The 24,310-nt window shown below is 43.9% G+C and overlaps 1 protein-coding gene across 4 annotated transcripts in view; it reads left to right on the top strand.

Moving 5' to 3' along the window:
• PPP1R37 (protein phosphatase 1 regulatory subunit 37) overlaps positions 1–24,310 on the top strand; it is a 161,636-nt gene that overhangs the window by 82,973 nt on the left and 54,353 nt on the right. For 3 of the 4 annotated variants that reach the window (XM_037884720.2, XM_037884719.2, XM_043534477.1), the window contains exons 5-6: positions 40–159; positions 21,923–22,073. In XM_037884720.2, the coding sequence (XP_037740648.1) occupies positions 40–159; positions 21,923–22,073 (271 nt within the window). The remainder of the gene's footprint in view (positions 1–39; positions 160–21,922; positions 22,074–24,310) is intronic. The other variant, XM_037884721.2, reaches the window with a different exon arrangement.

Here is a 24,310-nt window from a genome sequence, read left to right as displayed (position 1 = left end):
GTCAACTTTACCATTTGTCTTTTCCTCTTTGTTTTCCAGGGTGCCTCAGCATTATTTGACATGATTGAGTATTATGAGTCAGCAACGCACCTCAACATCTCATTTAACAAACACATCGGCACCCGAGGCTGGCAGGCAGCTGCACATATGATGAGAAAGGTTTGTGTTAGTTCTTGAACATTTTAATCATCTGTTTAATTTACTGCTTGTAAACATCCAGTAATACTAACATGATTGCAAGTTAGTGTAGGGTTAGATTTTAATGCCATTGGAACTCTGTTAATCTAACCATTTTTTGCGTGGTGGGGAGGGAGGGATGTGCATACAAGAAATTACAGGTAGCTTTTTAAACTACAGTGGGAAACTTCAACTAGTAGCTTGCTGGGGTGCTGGGAAGGAGAAAGACTGTCTTGTGTTTTATGGCTGTGGACTGCGATTGGGAGATCTGGGTTCTATTTCCAGCTTTTCCAGAGTTCCTGTATTACCGTAACCAAGTCATTGAATCTCCATCAGTGTGATCAGTATTAAGGCAATTCAGTGAAAAGCGATCGGAACGCCAGAATGAAGTGCTTCCTTAATCCTGAGTTTAACAGGGAGGCTGCTGTGCACCAGCTGAGTTTCTTTAGTGCCTGTGTGCTCATTGCCAACCAAGCACAATACATTGAAGTGTTTCAGTGTGTCTGAGTTTTGTGACAGGTGGGCCTGTTAAGAGGATTTTGCTCTGTAGTTTCATAGTGGGGCAAAATGTGGAAATGTTTCAGATAATTATCATTCCAACATTTATAAGGAAATAACCAAGGCCTAAGGCTGATGGTTTTAAACTAAATATATATCATAATAAAAATGGAACTTCTGCTTTGTGCAGACATTACCTATGAAAGAAAATAGTTCATAGTAAGATGTCTCAACACAGTGTTCTACTTAATGAGATGGTAACTGGGGATGTGGGAATGACATGGGATATGCTTATCATGTCTGCTCATTCTGAAATATGAAAGTCCCATGAAATGTACTTTGAAAGAGATCTTTTTTTATTTGTATTACAGTAGCACCTAGAGGCCCTGAAATTGGAGCCCTTACATAGTAAGACAGTCCCTGTCCAGAAGAGCTTACAAACTAGAAAGAACGGGCTAACAAAGGGTAGGGGTTAGGAAGTATTATCCTTATTTTATAAATGAGATTATATGATTTATCCAAGGTCATACAGGAACTCAGTGGCAGAGCTCCTGAAACATAGGTGCTGACTCTGTGGATGCTCTGGGTCTGGAGCACCCATGGGGAAAAATGGTGAGTGCTGAGTGTGCCGAAGTGAGGATTTTTCCTTATGTTATATGTGAGCCTTACTGTTCTGCATGAATGCTGTGTGTGCCTCAGTTTCCCTGTGTATTACACCAATGTCTAGGTGGTGGGAATATGGGTGTGTGACTTTTGTGGAGGCTGCTCCAGCTGCCTGCACTGATGCTATAGCCACACCTTCATAACCTGAGACCCAGGAGGGGGATGCAACCAGGTGACACTGGGTCCCGGGAAGTGAGACAAAGGCCAGAGGAGGAGCAACGGGCTGGGCAGGGGCTAGATAGCTAGAAGCGAGTCACTTTTGGCTGGCTTGGAGCTCGGGGAGGACCAGAGCCCTGGCTCTGGTCTCCCTTCCCGCCAAGATGGACTTGGCTGAAAGTCACTGATTTCCGTGCTAACAAGTTCTGTCCTACGGTATGTTTCTGTCGACTAATAAACCTTCTGTTTTACCGGCTGGCTGAGAGTCATGTCTGACTGAGGAGTTGGGGTGCAGGACCCCCTGGCTTCTCCAGGAGCCCCGCCCGGGTAGACTTGCTGCAGGAAGCTCACGGTGTGGAAGGGGATGCTGAATACTCTGAGGTCAGATCCAGGAAGGTCAAAGCTGTGTAAGCTTCTTGCCTTGGAGACAGTATGCTCAGAGAGAGGAGGCATGCTCCCCCAGAGTCCTGATTGGCTTCATATGGAGTAGTTCCAGAGCATCGCCCTGGTGACTCTGTGTCAACTGGTGGCGGAGGTGGGATAAACTGCACCCCATGGACAAAGCATCCTGCAGTAAGTGATTGGGGAGCAGTAAAATAAAGGGGGATTAGCAAGAGACGGGCGTGCTGGAGGCTCCGAGAGGTGCCTTTCCAGGAGGAGCCTACGGTTTCACCCTGAGAGAGGTGGACCCCCAAGAAGGGCTGTTGCATTGAAGGGGTTCCTCCCAGGGATCGTGGGGAACTGAGAGAGCACAGGTCTGTGAGTCCGTGACCACTTGGGAACAGCGTGGAGATGGCCTATAACCATCTCCTTAAGAAGGACATTATGGAGCTGTGCAGAGAAAGATGGCTGCGCATTGGAAAGCTCACAAAGGCACAGCTGATTGCTCAGTTGGAGGAGGAGGATTGCTCTAAGAAGCCAGTTCCTGATACAGCTGGGGGCGCGAGAGGGGCTGGGAGCAGCTGGGTGTCCCAGAGACCTGTGTCCCCGACCAGCAGGAGGTCTCCACCAAGTTCCTCGTCGGTGGATCTGAGATGGATGGAATTGGAGTTGAGTTTGAAGGAGTCAGAGGGCCATGAGAGACAGGGAAGGCATGAAGCAGAACAGCAGGAGAGACAGAGGCAGCAGGAGCTGCCCATGTCCCAGGTGAAGGGGGGCTGAGTCGCCTCCAGGATGCAGGGCTGACTGTAAAAGCTGGGATGTGCAAGTTGGGGATGGCACAGGTGTTGTACCTGAGCCACAAGGTGGGGAGTGACTGTCTAAAGCCAGAGCCAGCTAAGGGGGGCAGGGGAGATCAGAGACTGGTCTGCTCCCCAGACTAAGAAACAGGCCCAGGCCTTTATTGGGATGGCAGGGAACTACCAGAGATTTGTGCCCCACTTTAGCTCTGTGTCAGCTCCCATCACTGAGCTATGCAAGAAGGGTAAGCCAGACAAGCTGGTCTGGACCGGGCAGTGCCAAGGGCTCTCTGCATGCTGAAGGAGGATCTGGTTAAGGGCACAGTGCTGGGAAACCCAGACTTTGATGAGACCTTTATGGGGTTCACCGATGCCCCCCACACAGAGAAAGGCAGCAGCCAAATCCCCCCAAGTTCCCATCCTCATACCTCAGACATATACATTCTTGCACTGCTCAAGATGAGCAGTGCAAATTTATTAATTGGTTCACCACTTCCGCAGTGGAAAGTGGATATACACCAGCCTTTGTAAACCTAAGCAAGCACTCTTACTTCAGGCAAACTCACTGGTAAAGATAAACAATTACATTTATTAACTAGAAAATATGGATTCTAAGTGATCATAAGTGATAGGCAAAAAGTCGGAGTGGTTACCAAAATAAAATATAAGCACTCAGTCTAAACTCTCAACCATATTAAACTGGGTAACATCTAGAGTAAACAGTTTTCCTCATCCCACTGGACATTGCAGTTCATAGTACATAGAATCCCATGCACTGCTACAGACTAGGGACCGAATGGCTAGACAGCAGTTCTGCTACAGCTCACTTCATCGTATGCATCCGATGCAGTGAGCTGTAGCTCACGAAAGCTTATGCTCAAATAAATTTGTTAGTCTCTAAGGTGCCACAAATACTCCTTTTTTTTTTTTTTTTTTTGCGAATACAGACTAATACGGCTGCTACTCTGAAACCTGTCATAACTTCATATGCATTCATGATGTACATATTTAGATAGAAAAATCTAATCATAACCTTTCCCCAGTACCTCAGATGGCATGCTTTATATGTAAGATCACAATTCTATATAAATGAGGAATATGGGAGTTACAGGATGCTCCCCCAAGGTATAAAATGTCACAGTAATGTCTCATTGTTCTGTCCTTTTTTCACACCTTCTAAAGCTTATATTTCTGACTTTAAAAAGAAAATTAATTTGGTTGCACAATCAAGCTCTCAAGTTATGAAATACAAGACTTATAGTTGCCAGTGCAGCTTTACTTCTGCCCCCCCCGTATGCATCCAGCCTGTTCACTGAATGAGGCAAGGATTCTGTGGAAAAAATATGATCATGCAAGTAGACTATCATCATGTGCACAGACCAGGGAGCAGAATTAGTTGCATGGCCAATAATAAATCTGACATTGCATAACTTCAGGTGCTTTACTTTTCAACATAAACTTCCTTTTAATGTAGCTTTTTGTGTATAATTTCCTCCTTTTGAAAGTCAAAAGGAAAAACAACTTCTTTATGTAACAACTATAACAACTGTCCCATTATGAATCGGGTTTTTAAATATTGAATCTTCAGCACGGACTTCGGCCGCTTGAGCTACAAGATTAGGATTAATTTTTGGGGAAGCTCTGTGGTCTGTATGATAGAGGAGGTCGGGCTATGTGATCAGAATGGTCCCTTCTGGCATTGGAATGAATGGGGGTGCAGGGAACCAACAAAAAGGAAAACTACGTTAGCTACTCCTGGGGGGATTTTGCGCCAAAAAAAAATCAAAATTGTGTGCCAAAAAATTCAAAATTCTGTATATTTTATTTGTCAAAATAATGCAATATCACACCAGTTTCAGTTATTTTGGTAATTTATTTAAACTAAAATACAGAAAAAAGTCACACTAACTATTCAGCATTTCCTAAACACATGAAAGTTAAGTTACAAACACTTGGTAACTAATACCCTGCATTCTAGTTATAATGCTGGATTTTCATTTAAATTACGTTACAGAACACCAACCAGCGCCCAAAAAAAAAAAAAAAAAGAGAATGTCATTTTAAATTGCTCAGATTGTCACACATGAAAGTCGTACAGTTTTGCTAATCGTTTGTCCTGGACCTGGCTGGGTACTTTGGGAAGTGCTTGGTTCTGATTCTCCTGACATTTTATTGGCTGCTTTATTTGCCCTCAGTCTCTATTTTACTTACCCATTAAAAAAAAAAAAAATCCTGAGCTGTAATCTAACCCCATTCTGCCACTTGGACACAGGGAAAAAGTGAGAGAGCCCATAGATCTTCCTACCTGAGGATTCCCTTCCTGTCATTTATAATAAGACTCCTTTACATCACTCTGGCAATGTAGGGGCCTTAAAACTTTCACCATTTTTAATGCTCCTGAGGGAATTTACTGAGAAGGGGAACAGTTAACTATAGGCATGCTGCTACATTTGTGCCTCAGAGAATGAGATCAATTAACTCAGGCAGGCTGCTTCCTTTGTGCCTCTTGCCTGCCTCTTGCATAATAAAAAGCCCTACCCTTACACGCCAGGGAGCCGCAGTCGCAAGAGAGAGGGACAGTCTCTCTCTCGCTTGTTGGCATGCGCATATGCCCAGCCCCGAAGGTGATCACGCAGGCACCCACGCCCAGCCCCTGTCTCTGAGGCTGCTCCAGGCGCACTGGAACAGACGCGCTGCCTGGGGTGCTGGGGAAGAGGCGCATGTCCCCCGGCAGATTTATTTTTGCATTTTTCTGCGTGGGGGGCACAGAAAAATGCTGGCCATATGAATTCGCCCCCGTATGGGAGCAGAATCCCCCCAGGAGTACTAAATTAGCTAGCAGCAGAAGACTGCTATCTCAAAGGGGAATGGGCTGCTGTCCCCAGGTGTTGGATCAGGGGAGTTACTGAGGGGAATCTAGTTTGAGGCATGCTCTCCTCTCCATTCTCCAGAGGTGAAAGGCACCTGCACACTTTCCCTGTCACTACATCTGTTCTGGGAGCTCCTAGTGAAGTATCTGCTGCTGTTTTAGTGGCCTGTCTCTTTAGATTGTTCATGTTCACATACTGAATTTCCACGAGGAATGGAAGGAACAGATGAGAAATAGCAATTTAACAGTTAATAATTCTGCTAAGCTTGAAAAGCACCTTTCAAGCCTGAGACCTTTCTCCCTGTCAAATTTCAAAGGTCTTCTGCAAACAATGAAGGTGTTAAAGCTTCTCAAAAAATCACAAGAATCTTTTATAGTAAGTATTAGCCTAAACCAGCTCCTCCTGCAATTCTCAACTGTTCAGCATTCTGTGCATCATAACCCAGCATAAATGAATTGTCACGTGTATGTTCTGCATTCTGTCCATATCTGGTAATCCTACCCTGGATTTTCTTACATCCTCTTAGTTTTGGATTTAGCTGGGGCTAAGTATTATTTCTGTGAAACTCTCCCAGGACTTGCTTGTATAGAGTCAGAACCATCCAGTCATGGCAGGAAACTTTGTATGTATTTGTATGTATTTGCCTACTTTTCCAGGGGGATTTGGTCATTTTTTAGTTTGGCTGGAGGGTTTCTATTACTGTTCTCTCCCGTCCTCCTGCCGCTTGGTGGACAATAATGTAGAAAAAGAAGAAAGATGAAACCTAATAGCCAGAATTGCCTTTGCGTCGTCTAGCCTGAGGAATGTAAGTTAGTCAGACATTGATTCTAAGCAAACTCATGGAAAGGTTACGAGAGAGATAATAAGTAAAGAGTTAAAAGTTAGTGGCATAATTAGTGCTAATTAGCGTGGTTTTAAGGAAAACCGGTCATGTCAAAGTTCATATAATTCTTTTGATTGAGATTACAAAGTAGACCGGTGTAATTAACTTAAATGTTTGACCACACAACATACGGATTGATTTTGTATAATGCTGATCTATTAATGTAGCCCTGTTAAATGGATTAAAAACTGGCTAACTGATAAATCTGTAAATTAGGAATCCGCCAGCAGGGCTATTTCTAGAAGGGTTTCACAGGGATCTGTTCTTGGCCCAGTGCTATTTAATATTAGTGTTGTGGGAGGAAAAAGTAAAATCTTTGTTGGTAAAGTTTGCAGATGACACAAAATTTAGTGGAGTGGTAAATAATGTGGATACGTCAGTTATATGGCAGACCTGGACTGCTTTATTAAAGTGGACTCATTTGCATATGTTTTCAACTGTACTTCTCCTTCCCTCCCTCTCTGGACTATGTGTCCAGTTGCAGTGTCTCCCCTTTGCTTCTTGTCCCAGTCTTTTCCTAGCTACTCCCAGTTCCCTCCCTGTACCCTAGGTCCTTGTTCTTCCACTGCCCAAGTGCCTACCAGTCTCCTTGCCTAGCAGGTGTATCTCTTCTTCTCTCCCAGAGTATCCCTCCCCCACCCCAAGCTGCAATTTCTGGGAAAGTCCTGTTCAGCTCCAGGTTGGCTGTGAAGTTCTAGCAAGTTTCTTTTATTCATTTGTGGATTGACATTTTTTTAAAAAGCTTAAAACTTGGCTAAATTTGGGCAGTTTTTTATGGGGACAGTGAAAGGCATATCCTGATCCAAAGGATGCCATCTGCTTAATTTCAAGTCCCTGCTCCAAAGCATGGGGGTATTGGAGCAGGGGTTCTCAAACTGGGGGTTGCGATCCCTCAGGGGGTTGCCAAGGTAGTTACATGAGGGTTGTGAGCTGTCAGCTCCATGGGACTGACAGCCCCAAGCCCCCATTAAGTTAAATTAACCCCCCATTTTTAATTTATAAGGGGGGGCACACTCAGACTTGCTGTGTGAAAGGGTTCACCAATACAAAAAGTTTGAAAATCACTGCTTTAGAGAGTCTTAAAGAAAAGAGAGGTCACCAGAATTGAAGATTGTAGAACATTTTTTCTCTGGTCTTGTTCTTAGAAAAGGCTAAATAATTTTGGTTGAAATTTTCCAAAAATATTCATCCTGAGGCAGATACCCAGCATGGAAAATTTCTGCTCAAATGGTTAGTTTGTCAACGTTCTAAATCACCAAATACAATACAGCCAAATTACTACTGGGGGAATTCTGTGCCAAAAAATTAAATTCTGCACACATTTTTAAATTCTGCAAAATTCTGCATATTTTACTTGTCAGAATAACACACAATAGTCATGCCCTTTTCAATTATTTTGGTAATTTATTTCAAAATACCTGTCAGCAAGTATGTCCGTAACAATACAGACAACAAAAAAGATCCAGGAAATGTTTTTTGAGAAATAGATTCCTTACTGGGCATATTAATACAGCACTTTCAGTAATTCATTTAAACTACAATATAGAAATGTATTTCCCACACCCCTCAGAAACAGTGCAAACGCTCGGTGGAGTCAGTGGTAACGGAGGAGGTTAGGGAGAGGGAAATTAATTTCTGGGAGTGAATCTGGAGGGTTCTTGGGTATGGCGGGGGGAGGGAGGGGGAGTATGGAACAGTTGAGTTTTTTGGGGCGGGGGGAGGGAGGGATTGTTAGGGAGTTGGGGAGCCTCCCCCATGAAGACCCTGGCTGACCCCTATTCTCTCCCATTCATTCAGGCACATCTGCCCCGTCTGTCTTTCCCTGTCTCCGCCACTAACCCTTCTGAACCCCAGTCTGTGACCCCTCCAGCAGCCCTGTGTGCCCCACTCTGTCTGTCACCCGCACCTGTCCCCTCAGGTATGTCACTGTGAGAAAAAGCAGCCCCTGCTCTCTCCCTCGCTGTGGCTGGCAGCTCCGGCTCATGAGCCCGCTAGCCTATCTTCTGATGCCACCGCAGCCTCTAGTGGGTGAAAGGTGCAATTGAGCACCTTGCCAGAAGAATGTATTATTCTGTGGAGAGAAAAAATCTGGAGGAGACATGAATTCTGCACATGCACAGTGGCACAGAATTCCCCTAGGAGTAACAAATGTAAGGTCATATATTTACGAGCAAAGAATGTAGGTAACACTTACAGGATGGGGTGGGGACTGTATAGTTAGAATTCATAGGCTCTGAAAAAGATTTGGTGAACCACATGGAGAACCATCTGAATATGAGCTCTGAGTGCAAGGTGTGGCTAAAAGTGCTGGTGTGATCCTTGGATGTATAAGCAAAGGAATACTAAATAAGAGAAGGGAAGTGGTATTATCACTGTATATGGCATTAATGAGACCCTTGCTGAAATACTGTGCCCATTTCTGGTGTCCATGTTTCAAAAAGGATGTTGACAACATAGGAAAGGGTTCAGAAGAGCTACAAAAATGATTCAAGATCTGGGAAACCTCCCTCACAGTGAAAGACAAAATCTGTTTATCAAAGAGAAGGTTAAGAGGTGACATGATCACAGTCAAAGTACCTGGGGAGAAATTTTCTGACAGTAGAGGACTCTTTAATCTAGCAACTAAGGCAGACCAAGATCCAGCTGCTGGAAGTTGAAGCTACACAAATTCAGATTAGAAATAAGATGCAAATTTTTAACAGTGAGGGGAACTTGCCTATTGCAGCAACTTATCAAAGGATGTGGTGTATTCTTCATCATTGGAATCTTTAGATAAAGACTGGATGTCTTTCTAACTTTATATGGTCAAACTCAGGCACAAGTTATGGGCTTGATGCAGGAGTCATTGGGTGAAATTCTCTGGCCAGCATGATACAGGTCAGATTAGATAATCATAAGGGTCTGTTCTGCCATAAAATGTATGAATCAGAAAATCTATTGAGTGCTCCACCTATAAACCGTCATCTTGAAGTAGTGTTGCAGGGTGACTCCTGTATGAGAGGCTAGATAAGTCCCCCTTCACTAGACAGGAGAAGGAGCTCAGCGCTCCAGTCAAACACTCATGGGTCCACACTGTTGGAGCAGAAGACTAGAGGACCGGTGATGCTTTGAGCACTCTCCAGCCACTTCTTGTAACCAACAAACAAAAGACGAAAAGGAAACCCACACCATAAGACCTAAAAAAAAAAAAAGGAGTACTTGTGGCACCTTAGAGACTAACCAATGTATTTGAGCATAAGCTTTCGTGAGCTACAGCTCACTTCATCGGATGCTAGCTGTAGCTCACGAAAGCTTATGCTCAAATACATTGGTTAGTCTCTAAGGTGCCACAAGTCCTCCTTTTCTTTTTGCGAATACAGACTAACACGGCTGTTACTCTGAAACCTGTCATAAGACCTAAGAAATTCTGTGGATGATGAAATGTTGCCCGCCCTCCCTCCCCCCAGCTCCTTCCAGCAATGTCATACATGGAGGAGGGGTAATTATCAGAAATGGAACAGAAGATCCAGCTAAGATTATTCCATCCCTAGATGTTGTTGCTGCTGTTTATTATTAGTATTACCATAGTGCCTAGGACCCCAATGTGATAGGCACAGTACAAAGAGTACAGAAGGCATTCCCTGCCCCATGGGCTTTACAGTCCAAATATAAGACAAGAGACAGCTGGATACAGACAGATGGGGAGTACAAGTAACCAATGAGACAACATTGGTCAGCATGATAGGCTGTGGTCTGACTGTCAAGTATTTTTAAAATAGGCAGAGTTTTGAGGAGTGATTTGAAGGTGGATAGTGAGGGAGCTTAACAGATGTTTATGGGGAGCACCTCCCATAGTGAGGGGGCAGCATGGGAGAAAGAAGAAAGGTGCTTGTTTCAAAATTTTACAAATGAGCAATGGAGGCTAGCATCACAGGTTGATCAGAGGCAAGCGTAGATAATAGCAAATTGAAAGATGATAGGTAGGGTGGGAATTGACCATGAAGGGCCATAAAAGTGAATGCAGGCAGCTTCTGTGTGATGTATGGAGAAGTGGGAGCTAGTGGAAGGATGCAAAGAGAGGGGTGATGTGGTCAAACTGGCAGGCTAGGAAAATGATCTTTACAGTAGCATTTTGAATGGATAAGAGTGGGGTAAGTTTGCATTTTTCAAGGCCATAGAGAAAGATGTTGCAGTAATCAAGAACCAAAAAGATGAGAGCTTGGATGAGAATTTTGGCTGTGTGGATGCATAGGAAAGGCCAGGTCTTTAAAATATTATGCAGAAAGATTTGTCAAGATTTAGACTTAGCCTAGTTTTGAGGACCTGGGGAGATGTGTGAGTCGAAGCTGATGACCAGGTTATGAGCCTGGATGATGATGTCCAAGATGATTCTGCTTTCTAGTCAAAAAAGGATGTCACTATGTGGATATCGTTTCTCCAGCGTGGGGGTGGGTGGGTGGGCGGGGGAGGTAGGCCAGACATGATCAATAATACATGTGAAGAAACAAGTTCAGTAGTAATTCCCAAGAAGGCACAAGGATGCCACCTTTGTGTCCTGATTTCAGAGACCTCCTCAAACAAAACAGGAATGCTCTAACAAACCCCAGTGTCTAAACAGCCAAACACAAGAGTTCTGTGCCTTGTTGAAGGACAAAACTGATTTTTATTGCTGTGACGCATGGCTAGAAAGGGTTAAACATCCTGCAAAATAAATAACCAACAGAAGACATGTGGGGAGATAATGTTTGTGTTTTTGTGTATTTACATATGTATGAGTAGGGTGGACAATGTAATCAACAGTTCCTCTCTATGTTGTATTCTGATCATTCAGAGGTCAGAGAACACATGTAAATGAATTGTAAACACTGGATATCTCCGTATTCATCTCTCTTTGAAATGTACTGTGAATGGTGGAGGAACAAGCAAATGGCATTATGTTAATTCGTATAGCTAAGTACCGGTGATGGACCTTCTTCAAAGTCATCCTAATTACCTTTTGTTCCCTGAGGAACTTCAACTTGTCAAAAGACATGAAATTGTATAAAAGATCCTTGGGTCCTGACTCTGTCATCTCAGATCTGCTTAAGCTTCTTCAGGGGAAGTTTGAGTCACAAGACTGAGGTCCCTATTACTCTGGTACGCCCTGAATGTGATATTTGGATATTGGACTATGAACTATTTCTGAAAGAACCCTTTGCAACTACGAAGCTTACCATCTCTGCTATGAATCTGCACCTCAATGAATTGAACTCATGTCTGTATGTATACTGATCTTTTAACTATACTCTCTTTTGTTTTTTAATAAATTTTAGTTTAGTTAATAAGAAATGTCTGTAGCGTGTATTTGAGTAAGATCTGAAACCTGCATTAACCTGGGAGGTAATGTGTCCAGTTCTTTGGGATTGGTAGAACCTTTTCTTTTATATGATGAAATAAGATTTACAGAAATTTTCATCATATTTGATGTGGGTATCTGGATGGAGGCCTGAGGCTGGCTCACTTTAAGGGAACTGTGTTGTTTGGACTTCTGAGTAACCAGTAAGGTAATAAAGAAGCTGTTTTATGCTAGTTTGGTGAATCTAAGTATTGGAATATCCACCAGCTTTATGGGGATTGTCTGCCCCGTTCTTTGCAGTTCACCCTAATTGAGTGACCACAGCTGGCTCCCCACTCGGACCCCAGTCACAATTGCCCTTTCCAAAATAGATGCTGTAAGATCCTCAATTCTAAAAGACTGTGTGTCCAGCAGAGTCTTCACAAAGAGCCATCAAGAAAAACGGAGTTGAGCTTCTAACAATTAAAAGTTGCAGCCTTGGCTTTAAGCCTCATAGGCAATGACTTGCTTCTCTGGAGCCATTCTAGCCCAGATGAGTGAGCTCTCAGGATGTCAGAACCAAAAGGCAAGAAAATGATGATGTTTCTGCCTCATTGTGCTAGCTTCTCCTTCAGAGTAGATGCCTCTCTGTTCTGTGTCAGCCAACTTCAGTATTTAGTAGGCATCTTCATTCAGTTACTGGAAAATCTGATCATGTCCTCCAGATTTTTCAGATGCAGGGGTTGGACTAGATGACCTCCTGAGGTCCCTTCCAACCCTGATATTCTATGATTCATATGGATTGGACAGAGCTGAGGCAGATAAAGATTAAAAAGTCCCTGCTGTTACGGATATGTTCTATATCTGTACATATGTTTAATAAAATGCCAGTAGATAAGTCAAGAATAGCATAGTTCTTGGGGTTTGTAGGACCAGTGAAACTTACAGACTGCAAATAGGTTCCTTTGTGCAGCCATTTATCTGAACTCTTAACACCTCTCAGCTCCAGAGTCCAGCCGGAGGGGGTTGCACACAGCCCTACAAAACAAGGAACTTTGGTTAATTCCACTGGGAATCCACTAGTTTCAGAGGAGAAAGGAACTGGTATTCCAGATATGGAAGGGGCAGAAATACTTGTCTCTCAAACCTCAGTCCAACGAGCCTTTCCATGTGACTGGAGACCTGAAAAATTCTAGGGAAACATTCTTGCTGGAAGAGACGCCAGGCAGTTGTCACCCAATGGGGACAACTACCATGGATAAATAAACTCTGGAAACTCTCTAGGATATTCTGTAGAGTTTGAGTCCTTACTAGAAACCTGTTGTCATGGAGTCACCAGGCCAATGCTCTGGAACTGCTCCAAATGCAGCCAGTCAGGAATCTGGTGTAGCATGCCTCCTCTGGGTGTTGCCAGAGCAAGATGCCTACATGGCTTTGGCCTTCCTGTGTCTGACCTCAGAACATTCAGCATCCCTGTTCACTGTGCACTTCCCGCAGCGAGCCTGGCTGAGCAGGGCTCCTGGGGAAGCCAAAGGGCCCTGCACCCCAATTCTGCAGTCAGCCATGACTCTCAGCCAGCCAGTAAAACAGGTTTATTAGTTGACAGGTACCCAGTGTAGAACAGAACTTGTTAGCACGGAAATTAGTGACTTTCAGCCAAACCCATTTTGGCGGAACCTTGGGCCAGTTGCCCTGGACTCCCCACTCCGAGTTCCAAACAGGAGACTGCCCTGGACCCTGCTGCCTGGCCTCCCACATGCCCATGGCTCCTCCTCCGGGCTTTGTCTTGCTACCCAGGCAAAATGTCACCTGGACACATCCCCCTCCTGGTTCTCAGGTTACGAAGGGCTTCGGCCATAGCTTACATGCTGGCAGCTGGGCAGCCTCACCTGGCCCCGAGGGCCTCAGCAAAAGTCACACACCCAATTCCTACCACCTAGGCATTGGTGTAGTACAAAGGGAAACTGAGGTGTACATAATATTAGTACAGGACAGTAAGACTCCTATGCAACATAACAAGGGGAAAAATCCCACTTCATCACACCTGTCCTTCGGGATTTCAGAAATTCAGTCCAGGACCGAGTGTGTAAATTGCCTGATCAAAATTAGCCCCACTGGGAAAGTTCCTTTGAGGCACAAGTATTGTATTGTTCATTGTGCCTTAGAGAGTGGGGGCAACAGAGCAGTCTTAGACCATAAAAACCAAAACAAATGTATTCTCTGCTCATCACTCTGGTATCCAGGCCTGGATCAAGGCATAAGCATGGTAGGAACATACCTTGGGTCCCTGGAGTGCCTTGATGATGATTCATAGGCTTTGGGGGCAGAAGGGGCCATCATGATCATCTAATGTAACCACTTGCAGATTGTAGGCCACAAAAATCTCACCCACCCGCTCCTGTAATAGACCCAAAACCTCTGTCTGAGTTACTGAAGTACTCAAATCTTTATTTAATGACTATCACAGAGAATGCATCATTTACTGTAGTTCCGTGGGTTCCCAAATTGGGGTATGAGTGCCCCTTGGAGCATGAGAGTCATTTCTGGGGGTATGCAGGAGAAATTGTATAATGGTGGATTTTATTTACTAACTTATTGCATTTTCATAATAGGCCACTCAGATGAATCTTTAAAACTCTGGGAATTTGTTATATAAACTACAATAGTTAATTTACCTCAATGTACCCATGAGAACACAGATACAGAGACGTTGACGTACTGTGATTGGAGGTGAAGGCTCTGTACAGCATGGGTTCAGTTGCCCAGTAACTGGCCAGTCTCTAACTCTCTAACTGAGCTCAGAATTTAGGATTTTTTTTTTTTTTTATTCCAATTGTTTGTTTCCCTATATATCTGTATGTAACAGTGAAGTATGGACAGATGACAAGATAGGTAGTGCTAAGAAGGAACACAAAGTATCAGTGATGAGAAGGGTAGGGGTATGTAGGCAGCTGGTAAATCTGGAAGGGGATATGCAATAAGAAAAGTTGGGGACCTCTGCTCTAGTTCAAACCAGCAAGAATTCCATGCCCCGCTCTGCAGCGGAAGGCAAAAAGCCCTCAGGGTCTGTACCAATCTGATGTATGGAAAACTTCTTTGCAGGTGCGGTCTTTAGCCCAATGCGTCGTCTTCAGTCCATGCACTATACTTTTCTGGGACGATGGGTAAACATCCTCCCTATAAAAAGACAAAAAGCAGAGGAATGTAATAGGAAGAGAGTCTGAGATATAAGCTCTTGTATCAGAGGCCTGGGCTCACAGAATCTGGCAAGAACAGGGCTGAAATACACATTACTAAGAAGTGCTAGGCGCAGAGTACTCATGCAAACACGTCCTGATATCCAGTAGTACCAGAACATCCCGATATCCAAAGATGGTACAAAAATATTCCCTAAGGATAACAGGAACACAATGACGCCTCCTGAAAGATAAGGTCGGGATGACAGTACATCATAGATGTTTTGATCAAACCAACATGTACAAGGTGATGAGTGATAACTAGCCACATAAGGGGCAGTAACTGTGGCAGAGGGGCAGTATGTAACTTGTTCGTAGTGGGGTATAAATATGTATCTCAGAGGAGTGTCTTTGTCTAGCCTAGGGAGGAATGGAAAGTTCACTGAGCTGGTCCATTGTTACGGGCATACATGTATTAATGTTACGGGAGAGTCTGCGGGATACTAGTACCGTGCTTAGTCAGCAAGAAACCTGGCCTGGTGCCTTCGTACCTTGGTGGATCTTGTGGTCATTGGGTGGTTCGCTCAAGGTCTGCTGTGCCGGCTGTCTGCGCAGAGCTGGGGCAGCACACAGAAGGCAGAGAGAACACACACACACAGCCAAACATCTAACTACACCTGTTTCAGCACTTTACTCCTCTGATGGTTAGAAACTTTCAACTAGTTTTAAGCCTAAACTTGTTGCTGGCCGGTTTATATTCATTTGTTCTTGTGCTAGCACTGGCTCTTAACTTAAGTAATTCCTCCTTTCCTGGTGTTTATCCCTGTGATGTATTTATAGAGAGCAATAATATCTCTCCTCAGCCTTTGTTCGGTTAGGCTAAACAAGCCAAGCTCTTTAGGTCTCCTCTCATAAGGTAGGTTCTTCATTCCTTTGATCATCCTAGTAGCCCGTCTCTGCACCTGTTCCAGTTTGAATTCATCTTTCTTAAACATGGAAGACCAGAATTGCATGCAGTAGTCTAGATGAGGTCTCACCAGTGCATTGTATAATGATAATTACACTTCTCTACCTCTGTTGGAAATACTTTGTCTGATGCATACTAGGTTTGCATTAGCCCTTTTCACGGCCACATCGCATTGGTGGTTCATAGTCTCCTCTTTCAGAGTAGCAGCCGTGTTAGTCTGTATTCGCAAAAAGAAAAGGAGTACTTATGGCACCTTAGACACTAACAAATTTATTTGAGCATAAGCTTTCATGAGCTACAGCTCACTTCATCGGATGCATTCAGTCTCCTCTGTCACTTTCAATTGATACATCCCCAGCTTAAAGCAAAAATTTTTCTTGTTAGTCCCTAAGTGCATGACCTTTCGTTTTGCGCTATTAAATGTCAACCCATTTCTATTTCTCCTGTTTTCAAGTTTGTCCACATCTTCTTGTATCATATTCTAGTCTTCTTCTGTATTGGCAATACCTCCAGGCTTTGTCATCTGCAAAATTTATTAGCACGCTTCCACTTTTTGTGCTAAGCTCCTAATGAAAATGTTAAATAATATTGGTCTCAAGACTGATCCTTGAGGAAACTCCACTAGTAATCTCCCTTCAGTCTAACAGTTCACTTTTCTGCATGATCTATTGTTATCTCCCCTTTAACCAGTTCCTTACCCACCTTTTGATTCTCATATTAATCCCTATCTTCTCCAATGTAACAATTTTCCAAGTGGAACTGTATCAAATGCTTTACTGAAATCCGGGTAGATTAGATCTACTGTGTGACGGGTTGGATCACAGAAACCCCCTTGGGACTGCCACCTGATGTGCTGAGACTACCTCTGAGCCCGTTTTCCCTGCTAGCTTGGGACTCCAAAACCCTGCCTTGTTGAGCCAGACACGCTTTCCTGCTGCAAACACAGACCCAGGTCTGAACCACGTCCCCCACAAGTCACAGGCTTAACTGAAAACAGCTTAAGAAGTGCTCCTGTCTCCAGCACTCAGATAACCAATCCCAGTGGGGTCCAAACCCCAAATAAATCTGTTTGTTTTACCCTGTATAGAGCTTATACACGGTAAACTCATAAATTGTTTGCCCTCTATAACACTGATAGAGAGGTATGCACAGCTGTTCCCCCCCTCCGTCTCCCTCCCCCCCCCCGGTATTAATACATACTGTGGGTTAATTAATAAGTAAAAAGTGATTTTATTAAATACAAAAAGGAGGATTTAAGTGGTTCCAAGTAATAATTTCCCTAAGTTAAGTATCCTCACACCTTCTTGTCAACTGTCTAAATGGGCCATCTTGATTATCACTACAAAAGTTTTTTTCTCCTGCTGATAATAGCTCATCTTAACTAATTAGCCTCTCACGGTTTGTATGGCAACTTCCAACTTGTGTACATCTTCTTACTATATGTTCCATTCTATGCATCCGATGAAGTGGGCTGTAGCCCACGAAAGCTTAATGTTCTAATAAATTTGTTAGTCTCTAACGTGCCACGAGTACGCCTGTTCTTTAGACAGAACAAAGTAAATTACCAAACAAAATAAAACACGCAAGGCTAAGCCTAGTTTCAGAGTAGCAGCTGTGTTAGTCTGTATCCGCAAAAAGAAAAGCCTAATACAGTAAAAACTAAATGCAGGTAAATCTCACCCTCAGATGTTCCAATGAGCTTCTATCACAGACTGGGTGTCTTCCTAGTCTGGGCACTATCCTTTCCCCTGGTGCAGTCCTTGTTCCAGCTCAGTTGGTAGTTAGGGGATTTCTCATGACTGCAGCCCCCTTTGTTCTGTTCCACCCCCTTATATATCTTTTGCACAAGGTGGGAATCGTTTGTCCCTCTCTGGGTTCCCACCCCTCCTTCTAAATGGAAAAACACCAGGTTAAAGATGGATTCCAGTTCAGGTGACATGATCACATGTTACTGTAAGACTTCATTACCCACTTTTCCAGCACACAGGTATACAGGAAGACTTACAAGTAAACAGAGCCATCTACAGTCAATTGTCCTGGTTAATGGGAGCCATCAAAATTCCAAACCATTAATGGCCCACACTTTGCATAATTACAATAGGACCTCAGAGTTGTATTTTATATTTCTAGTTTCAGATACAAGAATGATAAATTTATACAAATAGGATGACTACACTCAGTAGATTATAAGCTTTGTAATGATACCTTACAAGAAACCTTTTGCATGAAGCATATTCCAGTTACATTATATTCACACTCATTCGCATATTTTTGTAAAATCATATAGAGTGCAGTGTCACATACTGCATTTCCTTTGTCTAGAATATCCGTTATCTTCTCAAGGAAAGAGATCAGGTTAGTACCAGGCCATCTGCCTTTTGTAAAACCATGCTGTATTTTATTTCAGGTACTGTTTACCTCTGTCCTTAACTAATTCTTTCTTTCAGAATTTGTTCTAAGACCTTGCATACAATTGAGGTCAAACTAATGGCCCTGTAGTTTCTCAGATCAGTTTCTTTTCTTGCATATAGGTATGATACTTGCAAGTCTCCTGTCATAGGATATGGACCCCCAAGTTTGTGGATTCATTAAAAATGCTTGCTACTGGGCTGGCAATTTCAAGTGCCAGTACCTTTAATATTCTTAGATGGAGGTTATCTGGACCCTCCAATTTGGTCCCATTAAACCTTGAATTTGGTTTCTACCTCGAATTTGGTAATTTCTCCTTCTATAGCCTTGTTCTCATTAGCCACCCTTCCACTGCCCCCAAGCTCCTCATTACCCTGATTTAAAAACTGAGGCAAAGTAATCGTTTAGGTATTGGGCCATACCTGCGTTATCTTTAGTCTTTACCCCATCCTCAGTGCATAGTGGTCCCGGTTCTTCTTTCCTTGTTTTTTTTTTTTTAATTTATATGGCTAAAGAAGCTTGTATTGCTGGTTTCTAATTTCCTTTGCAAGATCCAACTCTGCTTGGCTTTTGGCAGTTCTCACTTTTTTTCTCTGCATTTTCTGACCTAAACATGAGTTTATTGAAAATAGATTTGTCAAATTCTCTTTTATGAGATTACAAGTTTGGTTCATAACCAGAGCTTTGATGTAATAGACGTCTGTAAGGCATTTGTGTTGGTAGCACACAACATTTTGATGAAAAAACAGAATGATCTCAAAATCAACATGGCACACATTAAATGGATTAAAATCTGGCTAACTGAGAATTCTCAAAATATAATTATAAACAGGTAATCATCATCTTGGCCCTATTTTGGTGGGGCTGGCAGGCTCCCTACCTGACTCTGCGCCTCCCCGGAAGTGGCGACATCCCTCAGCTCCTAGGCGGAGGCATGGCCAGGCAGCTCTGCATGCTGCCTCCGCCAAGAGCACCATCTCCACAGCTGGGAACCGTGGCCAATGGGAGCTGTGGGGGCAGTGCCTGCAGGCGGAGGCAACGTGCAGAGTGCCCTGATCGCACTGCGCCTCCCCCCTAGGAGCCAAGGGATGTCGCTGCTTCTGGGGAGGCCTCCTCACCCCAAGGTAAGCGCTTCCCAAAGCCCTTACCCCCTCCCACGCCCCAACACCCAGCCCCCTCCCACACCCAAACTCCTGCTGCTGCTGCTGGGAGAGGGGTGCGGTGGCTTGTGACTTCCCCAGCAGCAGCCAGTGCAACTAGCCCGGGGCCACCTGAGCTGCTCAGGTGGCCCCCAGGCTAGGCGCACCGGCCGCTGCAGAAGTCACGGAAAGAAGTCACGGATTCCATGACTGTGACCTCTGTGACAAACTCGCAGCTTTACTGATAAAGTTTACGATGACACAAGTGTGGGGATGTGGTAAATACTGAGAAGGACAGGTTGCTGAAACAGCGTGATTTGGATCACTTGATAAGCTGGGTGCAAGCAAATACATATATTAATATAGCTAAATGCAAAGCCGTAAATGTAGGAATCAGGAATGTAGGTCACACTTACAGCATGGGGGACTGTACTTTGGAAAGCAGTGACTCTGAAAAAGATTTGAGGGTCATGGTGGATAATCAGAAAAAGATATTCTGTGTTCATTTTCCTCAGCCACTGTATAACTACAGTAGGCCCAGTGAAAAGGGTTTCTCCATATTATTCAAGAATGTTGCAAGAAACTTCCTCCAATTTTCATACTACAGCCTCTGTTTTTCAGACCAATCATTACCTTTGGGCCTGCTTGCCTTGTAGAGTATCTATAAAGGATTTATTAGTTCTAGTGGCTGCTTGGAGACAGGAAAGGTGTCGCATTTACCCTCATTTTGGAATACCTCATGCAGGCTTATTTGGATGAGTAGACTAACTGCAGTACAGCAGTTAACATCTCATTCCTGTAGTCTTCAGCCAGGAACAAGTCCCCTTTCCCCAGTGAAGATTGCTCGCTGTAGTTGTAGACATGAGCTGTTGCACGGTGTTTCTTTCAAATGAATGTATGCAAAGATTGGTTCCACATTTCTTCAGATGGCCATATCCATATAGTCATCAACCAATCTTGATGAAGTTCCTCTGGATGCTGGGCTCATGCACAGAGTTCCTGATCTCAGAGCCATTGACTGAAAATGTCCTGCTACCAGCACTGGGCACAGCACCTCATCAGGATGTTCTGAAGATTCCCACTTGAGGTGTTCTAGGCAAATCTGCTTAATCCAAATAGAGTTCTTAGCCCCATCCCAGTCTGAAAAGGTTTGTTCTTTTTCCCCAGACTGGCAGGATGTGGTATGATGGCTTGAGATGGATATTCACAGATTGGTATCATTTTGTTTCTTACCTTAAAATTTCCTTTTTACTTATTTGTAAAGATCTTTCTAGGTAATCTGTTCCTATGATGATCAAGTTTCTCGGTATTTAAAAACAGACCATTACAATCAGTACTGCAGATGGATCATTATTGCTATGGTAGCCCAATGCCAACATTTATTTTTTGGTGTACCTCTCCTCACCTCAAAGCTTGCCTAACTAGCAGCTTACAGAGTGCCTCGAAGGCCACCAGAGGAAGTGAATTCCGTGAGCAAGAGCCATTGACTGAAAATGTCCTGCTACCAGCACTAGATTTTTACCCTAGGAACCCATGCTAAAGTGCCCAGCTTACCTTAGCGGCTCCAATGGAACCTGGGTGGATGGAACACGTTTCTTGAGTAACTGGGTCCCAAACTGTTGAGGTCTCTCAGATGCTTTTCCCTGGCCAGCTAGAAGAAGAGCAGGTGACAGCTAAAATACAAATTAGCCTAAAACGAAAAATGACTAACTCCTAGAAGATGCATCTTAGTTGTTCCCTGGGGAATTAACAAAAGAAGCAGGGATGTCTGAAATCACTCATCTTATTTACTTTGAAAATCTGGAGAGCCGTTCTGGCCTCTTCACTTCAGCAAACTCATCACTTCCCTTTATATTTCCAAGGCATTTCCTCTGAAGCAGTGAAAAGGCACAGTCCACGATCGGCTGAATTGCATAATGCGGCAATTTGCTGGCAATCCACTGTTTGAAGCACTAGGTGTTACTGCCTAGAGGGGAGCTTGTCATTCCTATATTTTGTATTTGTTACTGGCAGGCTGAATTCTGGAATGCGGTATGTTTTTTTTCAGAGTCTATGCCCCTTACCGCTGGTTGAACAGTTGCTAGAAGTTGGATTAAAATGTTTGTTGCTGAGATATAGATACATACCCAAATTCTGCTTCGTGGGTGAAAAAAGAAAAGATGGTCTTATGGTTAAGGCACAGGTCTTAAGGCAGGGAGATTGGTGTGATATTCCCTTCTCTGTCACAGATTCATGATATGACCTTGAGCAAGGTATTGCTCCTCTGTGCCTTAGTTTTTTCTCATTTTTAAAACCATGATATGTAACCTAACTATTTTTCCTAGGGAGTTCAATAACGTTTGTAAAGTGCTTTGAGAGAGACCCAGATGGAAGGGCAGATCAGGCAAAGTATGTGCAGAGTCTGTGCCCAGCTGACTTGAGTAGAACTTAAATGTGCTTTGAAAGTGTGCAGTGCCTACATGTTTTTGTTTTGTTTTGTTTTGTCATCTCACCCCTCTGCCTTCCTTTTCCAGACTAACTGTCTGCAGTACCTGGATGCTCGGAACACTCCTCTGCTGGATCACTCGGCGCCATTTGTTGCTCGGGCTCTGCGCATCAGCAGCACCCTGGTAGTGTTACACTTGGAGAACGCCGGCCTTTCTGGGCGCCCGCTCATGTTACTAGGTGAATAACCTGGAGAATCTTGTTCACAAGGCATGGTCTGTTTCCTGGAGTAATCACATGTGGTTGTCTCTTCTTTGCATCTAAACGCCTTTTATTTACTTGGATAACTTCTTTGTTTTTAATGTCTTGAAAAGAGAGGACAAACTATTCTACATCAAGTGATTGTCCAGACTTGTTCCACTGTTGGTGCACGTGTGCCCTATGCATGTGAGAACCAATTCTTTTGGTCAGCCGTGTCCACTGGCTGCGCAGTCACACATCCCACCCAAGGGTATAAAGGGCAGAGTGGCCCCAACTTTCCCTCAGTTACTTTTTACCACCCATGGCAGTGAGATGAAACCCCTGCTGTGTCTGCTTATTTGGCACATACTGTGATTTTACCTAGCCTTGTATAGAATATTTAGATAGTGTAGTTAGTACCGCACCTCCATGTCAGTCTTCTCTGACATGCATTCAGCTCCACGCACAGGGCCACTTAGCCAGGCAGAACTGCAAGGTCTCAATGCATGGATGAGACAATGGTGTAGGGAGGAGGGTTTTAGATTTATTGGGAACCTTTTGTGGGAAGGAGATGCCCATACAGGGTCCACCTAAAATAAAATAGAACCAGATTGCTGGCATGTAAAATTAAAATACAGCCATATTTCAGGTAGGCTGCTTCATTGACTCTCGGGCTAGATCACCCTCTTCAAAGAGACGATTAAGCCTTTTCAGATGAGCCAGTTGGTACAGCCATAGGTACTTGAAAGGCAGGAGGAAAGATAAGAACATCAGCTCCAGGGCAAGAGCAACCATTCCCTGCTGTAATATTCTCACTGTTCCCTGACAAATCTGTGAATCCATCCATGTCGGCCTTCACTGATGGCTTTAAGGTATTCCAGGACCTGATGAAATGTGTGCTAGAAGCCTTAGACGTAGCCCTGGAAGTGGTTCAATAGAAGCATCACAAACTCTTGGACATTCTACATCCTTCTGCACCAGGGAGACTTGCCATCCCCATTAATAAAGGCTGCAAAAACTGTCTGGCATCCACCTACATCCATCCAGGTCACGTGATAAAAAGCAGACGGGAGGTACCAAGTCCCTGCTAAGGAATTCAAATATATATATTTTTTATTTACACCAGTTTCTGAGCACCAGTTTCTTCTATGGTGATAGCAGTTTAGGACTTCTTCGGCCACAAGATGTATTTGTAGGCTAACCTCCAGTTGAGGCTGGCCTTCCTATCAGGCCCTCCTCTCAAAATATGACTGTCTAAACTGGGACAGTGTCTCCGTGTATAGACAAATGGCCAAAGGAGCAGCAGGAGAAGAAGTCATCTTTCATGGCAGACACACCTCTGACTGCCCACACTTGCTATAAGTTGTGCTGATACATCTGTTACAGTGCTCACAATGACCATAGTTCATAGATGGAAATCCGCATCATGCAGGTGAAGAGCTATCAATCCATCCAGCCCACAGGAAATGATTCCTGGCAGGAGCATCCTACTGCCAATATGGAGTCCTGCCCTTTTGTCTTTTTTACAGCATCAAGGATTTTTAGGAATAGGTAATAGCTGTTCTCAACCAACTTCTTCATCATCAAACACGGACAGCCTACTGAGGACTGTTGCGCCGGACAGTGACCATGGTGATGCACAGGGCAGTGTGTAGTGAAGTTTCCAGATCTGGCTCAATCCTACAAATCTATGAAACTTTGGGGTTGCCCTATAGGCGGTGCCAGGTCAAGTCACAACATGCACCCCTTTTGAGTGTTGATGGAGAATTTGAGAGCACAGTGTCCTGAAGAGTTTTTGTCCATCTTGACGAAATGGTCAAAGAGCATGCAACACTGCTTTTGAATATAATCACTGATTGAAGGGAGGTTAGATCTCTGAGAGATTAAAATATTTTGTATTAAGTTAAACCACTTTTATGTTCAGGATTTGGCATTGACAGCATGTATGGAATGCCTCCAGCTGCTCCAAGTCTGAACAGAGTAGGGTCCAGGTTTCTGACATTTGTGGCAATACAGGTAATACACAGTTTTGATAGACACACAAAGCTCAGGATCAACACAGACATGTTCTTGTGTCCACAAGTGAGACAGACTTTATGCAGGAGGCAGCAAGACCTAGTAATTGAAGAATGTCCAGTTTGCTGTGACTGCTTGAACTCTGCTTGCACCCTAGGTAGATAACCTCATCAGCACTCTTGACGGCACTCACTGCACTGGGGGGTTCTGGTGGCCCGGTT

The sequence above is a fragment of the Chelonia mydas genome, chromosome 23, assembly GCF_015237465.2.
Source record: "Chelonia mydas isolate rCheMyd1 chromosome 23, rCheMyd1.pri.v2, whole genome shotgun sequence".
NCBI classification, from domain to species: domain Eukaryota; kingdom Metazoa; phylum Chordata; order Testudines; family Cheloniidae; genus Chelonia; species Chelonia mydas.
This window is presented reverse-complemented; position numbering and strand designations above follow the sequence as displayed.